Here is a 7,701-nt window from a genome sequence, read left to right as displayed (position 1 = left end):
TTCATTCTCATAGGATAACTATCAATGTTGAAGGTTTTGACCAACTCATCAATGGAAAGGCTATTAGAATTTGGATTATCTCTTTAGAAACTTTCTTCTTTCTCAAGTTCATTTTCTTTTGCTTCTTATTGAGATATCGTTTATACAGCAAGCTTATAGAGTGGTGGATGTAGCCTAACTACTTCACTTATTTCTTTACTTAAACTTGGTTCGCTTTCTTTTCTTTTGGAAGCCATATTATCTAAAAGTAAAAAGAAAATAAAAAAGACTATAATTGATTAATGCATCATTAAAAAAAATGATAACAGTAAATCTAACAAGTTAACAATTCCAACAGATGAGTGATCTATTGGAAATAATAAAAACAGTTTCAATACTGTTGTGATTTCTTCCAACAGATCACTCATCTGTTGAAACATATGACTGGTTTGTACAACAAATTATTGATCTATTGCAACGGATGAGTGATCTGTTGGAAGAAATCAAACTGTCAGTGTTGTTTATATCTCTTCCAACAGATAGGTCATCTATTGCAGCAAATGACCCAGCTGTTGGAAGAAATCAAAGTCTTGGACAAGTCATCTGTTGGAATAACTATTAGGATTTCATCCAACAGATGATTCATCTGTTGCAATAGATGGTTTATCTATTGAAAAAAAATAGTAGCAAGATTTATTCAATAGAACAATAGTAATCTCACTATTTATCAATACACCATATTTACCAAGACCAACAACAACCCACAAACAATAAATCAACCAGCACACCAACACAACACATAAACCAAGAATATTAACATTAACCAACAACAACACCAAACACCTCTTTGTACAAACACAGACAACCAAAAACTTCAAAAAACACAACAAACACTAATAAATCAAATCAACAGTTGTTTGTTAGATTTGGTCACAATAGATGTCCCCGAAAAAAAAAATTAAAATTCAACTCTCACTACTTTTTACAACAATGTTCGACAACAAGAACTACGGTAAGAAGAAAAATTTATATTTCACTTCGAAAAGATAAGAGAAGAAATATCACAAATTAGGATTTTATTGAGTCCACATTTCAAATTTAAGCAATAAATATTGAAATTGTTAACCATACTAAAAGAGAAGTTAACTCATGTTGTCTTTTTCTTCATAACTAAAAACCCTAATTTTTTACCTGTAAAGGTTGAGAAGGAACGATGAAGAACTCAAAGCTGCTGCAGTCAGAGAATGTTGTCATGTCCATTGACGGTTGAAAGTCAAAAAGAAACTCAAAACTATTTATCATCGGAGGTTGAAGTCGTCGGGGATTGAACGAAAAAATTTGCAGAACTATTGGTTGAGAGAAGTTTGAGAAAAACTATCGAGAGAAAGGAGAGAAACAGTTGATGTGGAGCGGAGCGGAATGAGATTTGATTTATATTTTTAAAAATGTTAGAAAAATTAAAAAAATATTAATTAAATCCACAATTAAACTTAATCAAGTTATTAAATTATGTTTAACCTTTTAAATTGGTCAATGGCGCCAATACCACATTCAAGACTTAAAAACACTTTTCCTTCAATTTTCTCAAGAGAATTACTCTACAAATACAAATATGTCTACCAATTCCCATTTTAACTTTCCACTAAGAATATTGGACTAGGATGGTTTCTACCAGTTTTCTGCGGGTTCAGACGACAATCACAAGTGAAATTAAAATCAAATATGCTTTCAAACAGAAAACCAAAACATTTTATATAACTTTACCAGAGTGCACACTTAATAGTACGACAGAATTTTACACAGAATTGGCATAGGGATACATACAGCACGGCTTTCTTAGAAAGTGTAGCTACAGCTTAATAATAGCTTAGAGTTATTCCATATACAACTACGGTGAAAACCTCATCAGGTTACGTAGGCTTCCAAACCGTGAGCACTTCTTGAAACATCTCTAGCATCAAATCTCTATCTGCCTGTCTGAAGAAGTTGTTAATATCATCCCTAACATCATAAATCTTGCCAAAATCAAACAAATACATCAAACAACCTCTTTTCAGTTTATTTAGTTGGTAAAGCCAGGCCTCTTGCAATCTTTCGAGGACATTCCCTGAGTTGATGTCTTCTAGGAGACTTTCCTCACAAGCATTCTTCAAATCTACAATGACATACTTGTTTGCTGCACCCAGCAGTGCCAACCGGTGCTTCCAGAAATCCTCTTGTTTTATCGTCCCATATAAGTAACTGAGAAGGGCTGTGCATGATTCTGTTGACATGTCTTCTATGTCGATCATAGAGGACTCTTTCTCCCTGAGATCGTGAAGGAACATGCTGTGGAAGACAGGGGAACTAGCAGACAGTATCGCTCTGTGAGCTTTCACTGATCCATCAGCCGTATTAACTGTAACATCAGCATGGATGGACTCATCAAGCATGCGAGATAGGCATCGGAGAGTACTTTGGGTAGCTAAAGATTGCAAAATCATGTCATTGGGCCATATAGATTTTCCTTCTCCACCCTAAAGGTTCAATTACCACAGGTTACTAAGAGAAAGATCATGAGTTCAAAAACATAATCAAGGTTATTTTCTGGTAAATGCTGAGAAAAAACTTTTTCATTCTTTTTCATTTTCTGTAAAATGAAATATTTGGAAAATTTCATTCTTTCTCAGTTCAAACCTGCTGAAAGGAAAAAAAAGAAAAAAAGGAAGTCAATTACATACACAAGCCCTATCTATTACCATCAGATAGGTATTTTATCAGAACCATTTCATGTAACAAACTCATACACTCAGGCATATAAAACACACACTTGAACACTGCAGAACATCACGAAACTCACATTTGGTGTGTAGATCTTTAGGTCGAGGAACTCAACATCAATGATGAATCGACCTTGTAAACAAGAATCAATAGGCCACACAAAGTCATCGCTTGTTCGAAGCAGCCTCTCATACACTGCAACACGGACCGTCACAGGATTACACATGCAACATAACATGTTGAATATAGTTAATGCAGAATTATTAATGAAATTCAACTATGATAGAGGTGACGAGGTGTCTGATGGACATATGTTGCAGGCTCTTTACCTGGACAACCAAAGAAAAAACAAGGAAGCACAAGAGTCTACAATTCCATGTGTCTGCACATGCAGCTGAAGAACATTCAACTTGCAACTAAAACCGCAACAATCCTTAACTAAGAGCGTAAAAAAGCACATGACAGTTAGGATAGCAATTATTGGTATATTGATAGCCTAAGGCAGTCTAGATATTGGATCTTATCCTATAAGAAAGGGCACAGACTTGATTTATAGCGTGTACAGAGAAGTCCTTTTTCTTAATGAACAAAACGAAGTCTTAGCTTCTGGTCAACAAAACAAAAAATTTGGCCATATAAAGAAGGAAAATTTTATGCACACCATTAAGGACATTGTGTAGAACACTAAACTACTTTCTCTAATTTTTCTGTGCTTTTAATCTACAATAGTCCGAGTTGCCTAGGATACCCCATCACAAGCATGCAGCAAGCAATATAACACCCATGACCTGTCCCTTAAGATTACACATGCCATGGTGATTTATAGTACATACTCATCCCCCAAATTAGAGGTTGTCTGATATATTAGAATGAGGTATTTTAAAAAATAATGTGAGTAGGAGATGTGTAGAATAATTCCTTTCAAAAGAAACCACAATAATTCCTTTCTATGACTGGGCATATGTGTACTGCATGTTTCCATTTCAGATATGAGCACAACAAATGACTTGATAAATTATTAAGTAAAAATGTCCGAGTTTCCACCTCTCCAGGGGTACAGGAATAGACATTTTAGGTAACAGTCCAAGAGAACGTTTGAACACTCTATAAGTAAATTCATCTCTAGCTGCTCAGCATAGTGCAAATCAATTACCAAATCATCCATATGTAAATAACCATGATGACAATTGACGTTATAGATAAGTTACACTTGCGTGGCAGATACAGAATATACGATTTGCAACCAGACATTTGTGAATAGAACAAGGATTCCGAATTTGAGAAAGAAATATTAAGACCAGGCCGAGCTAGCTTTCTGCTGGAAGGACCAGAGAATTTTAGTGAAAAAGAGAAATGAAATCAATAACTGCAGTATGGCACCCATCAATTCAAATAGCATGGGATCTGCTAATATGTAAAATTTAAATGCTAGGAGAACAACCCTTGTTCTATGTCTCCTTTTCCCTTTCCTTGGGAAATAAAAGAACAACTTACTTGTCAACTCTGTAACAAATGCTTGTATCACGAGCCTAGCAATCACCTAGGATGCAACAACAGAATGTCCTAATATCTACATTGCATGCTTGTTATACTATTAGAGTTAATGACATGTAGCCAGCAGAGGCGGATCCAAGATTCAAACCTAACGCCTGACGGGTTCAATTTTAGGTTCTTAGCATAAAATACATTGTACTTGTGAAATTATGGGTTTAAAATTTAATAATCTTTTTGAAATTTTAGTTTTCTCTTTACATATATATATGTATGTTCTGCTGGGTTCAGCTTAGCTCATATTTATAGGGCTGCATCCATCTATGGCGGACAGATGTATGCCGTTCTGCCAAACAAATTGAAGCATCTAAAGCATCCACCAAACAGATCAATACCAAAAGAAGAAAAACAATTTCAAGAATGGGCATTGCCTCCTTTTTCTTTTTGTCGTTTATATCTTTGGGGAGTGCAGGGCATAGTATTATGAGCCAAAACATTTGACAGCAGATCCAGGATTCGGAAGCTCCGGATGCCACTTTGTTTTGAACAATAACGTACACTCCGTACGACATTTTAAGATAGTAGAGTCAATATTCAAAGAATAAAATATAATTACATATATCAACAAATGTTGGTACTACATGAAGGCTTGCCTAGTTGGTATTGTCAAGTGCTTTTTTAAGAGAAAAAGACAGTACAGTGCTAAAAATCATTCTAAAAAACTGAAAATACAGTGTTGAGCGGGGATCGAACCAGCGCTGCTGGAGTAAAACCCAGCCATTTCGACCACTTGCACCACCAATTCCTTTGATATTGTGGGTGTCAAGCATAATATTTATACATTAACTGATACATACACACATAAATATACAAAGTTTCAACCGAGAAGTGCGGGTGCCGTGGCACCACAAACCTTCTACATAGATCCACCTCTGTTTGACAGTTGAATTCATCCTACATATATTTAGTTGTACTACTTTTCGATGCCAATCGCCTTGGACACACTTAATATGACATGCCTCAATTTTCACAGGCGAATTGAATATGTAATAATATATGTGGTCCTGCGAACATATATTTTGTAAAGGGTATACAAATATCATAAAAAAGTTCAAACCAAGATAAGTTCGTCTAAAATTAGTGATCTTTGCAAGAATAGAAACTACACCATATCTTGTAAACATCCAAAATACAAACTACATCAAACAAAACGGTACGAATGGATGGGAATACCTAATACAACACCGTAATAATAACAAATGACCTGCTATCCACCAACAACAACACACCAAGACCCCGGTGAAATCCCACAAGTGGGGTCTAGTGAGGGTTGAGTGTACGCACACCTTGCCCCTATCTCGTGCAGGTAAAGAGACTGTTTCTGGAGGACCTTCAGCTCAAGTACGACATATGAAAATGGGTATGAAAAAGGGAAACGACAATGAAGAAACACAACAACTAATAAGGGCACAGTAACAACCACAGAATAGTGCGATAACCTAAATATAATAAACAACAAATGATAATAGAATCAAAAGCAAGACACTATAAGAATAAGGCTAAACCCCTCGAAAAGCAAAACAACACTTCATAACTACTAACCTTAAGAGTAATAATAACAAATGACCTAATATGCACCAAATTAGCAAAATAAATCAAGGATATATTGATAAGTAAATCGACCTCTGCAAATTGCAATAGGCAAATATACTCGAATAGGTGCACACTGCGCACCTAAACAATAACATACCCTGTATAATCCCAAACAGTGGGGTCTGGGGATGGTAGTGTACACAGACCTTACCCTATCTAATAGGGTAGAGATAGAGAGACTATTTCAGATAGACAGCCTAAACATACAATCAATAACAGAATAGCTAAAAAAAAAAAAAAGAACATGAAAGTAGAGTTTACCAGGAGATATATAAGGCCTGCGATTCGTTCCAGTGGTGGTGACACGTAGCATAAAGCGAGCAAAGGGAGGAGGAAGCTGTTCTTTGGAAAGACGAGAGGGTTCAGGAAACAAACGAATATACAAATACCGATTCTTCTCGATTGACAAGTGCCTTAATCAAACATCAACAATTTCAATAGCAGAAAAAAGAACTAACAAAAAGAGAAAGGTGATCATGATAGCAGAAAGCAAGTACTAGAAAAATAGAGTAAAAGTTAGTAGATATGATACCAGTTCCAGATACCAATTTTAAAAGGGTCAGATCTTTTGTAAGTGGATGCTCCGAAATTCTCGATCCTCCATTGAGCTAATCTTGATAGAGTCTCTACCTTCGTGTCTGTCATTCTACTTCTGTTTTTTCCTTTCCTCTACTGGTACAGTGAATAATAATTTTGCTTTAGGGGAAGCGGTGGAAAGCTTGGTGTGGGGGAGAGGTAGTGGACTGATTTTAGAAAATGTTTGTTGATGAGTCAACATTATTTTATATGAAGAAGGTTGAGACGACAATTTTTGACGAGCCAGTAGATTTGTTTCAGTAATTTGTTTATCTGCTTTTAATTTAAGAGGAGTAGTATAAATAGGGGTGGGTATAAGTATCGAAAAATTGAAATACCGAACCGAATCGAATCATTTTGGTTTTTCGGGTTCGGTTTTTTAATTTTTTGATTTGGGTTTGATTTTTTTTTTTTATAATTTTAGTATTTCGGTTCGGGTTTCGGATTTTAGGTTCACATAATTTAGTTTTTCGGTTTAAACCAAAATTTTCAATATACCTTTCTGCAATTATATAATATATATAATATAATAATATGTATTTAACTTTTAAGGCTTAGAAGAATTTAGATACATTGAATTGAATGATAGAATCCATTAAAGGGAACACACCCGGGCCTGCTACACTATATTATTTAATATATCTATATTATTAAATTAATATATTTCAAAAGGTCCCTAAATCAGTAAATTGATTTCATTCCAAAAGGCAAAGAAACCTAATTCCTAAATTCCTAAAGGCTGCTATTCTTAATCGTTCATTATTCAACAAGTAGCCAAGGCAAGAACCCTAATTCCTAAATTCAATATCTTAAGAACTCAACAAAGGAGAACGTCGGAGCAATGAATGGCGAAGGGGAATGACGAACGGGCGAACCAAGTCCAACGAACCAGGTACCCTTTGGCCTTTGTTTATCTTTTATGTGAGACTAGTGTTATGTTTAAAGATTTTGTGTTTACACAATGTCCGTCTAATGTGTTTACAAATTATGTGTGAATCGTTTCTAATTTTATATGACCACTGTTGTATATTATAATGTTGACTACTATTATTTTTGTCATTCTGTTGCTAAGAAAAAGGCCTGGTTACTAGAATTGATTATTCCAGTTTTTATCATAGTGAAGTACTGTTTCTGTCATTCCCTTGCTAAGAAAGGGGCCTGGTTAGTGGTTACTGGAATTGATTATTCCAGTTTTTATAATATATGTTCATGTTATTTATATATATATATATATATATATAT

At 35.0% G+C, this 7,701-nt stretch overlaps 1 protein-coding gene across 1 annotated transcript; it reads right to left on the bottom strand.

Moving 5' to 3' along the window:
* Positions 1-1,702: 1,702 nt before the first annotated feature.
* Positions 1,703-6,936, bottom strand: LOC107868081 (BTB/POZ domain-containing protein At1g21780). The gene is made up of 4 exons (XM_016714658.2): positions 6,416-6,936; positions 6,145-6,296; positions 2,819-2,934; positions 1,703-2,495 (listed from the first exon to the last, which is right to left on the bottom strand). The coding sequence occupies exons 1-4, from the start codon at positions 6,526-6,528 to the stop codon at positions 1,890-1,892; spliced, it is 987 nt and encodes a 328-aa protein (XP_016570144.1). The 5' UTR covers positions 6,529-6,936; the 3' UTR covers positions 1,703-1,889.
* Positions 6,937-7,701: the final 765 nt, after the last annotated feature.

Source organism: Capsicum annuum, chromosome 4 (genome assembly GCF_002878395.1).
Source record: "Capsicum annuum cultivar UCD-10X-F1 chromosome 4, UCD10Xv1.1, whole genome shotgun sequence".
Taxonomy (NCBI): Eukaryota; Viridiplantae; Streptophyta; class Magnoliopsida; order Solanales; family Solanaceae; genus Capsicum; species Capsicum annuum.
This window is presented reverse-complemented; position numbering and strand designations above follow the sequence as displayed.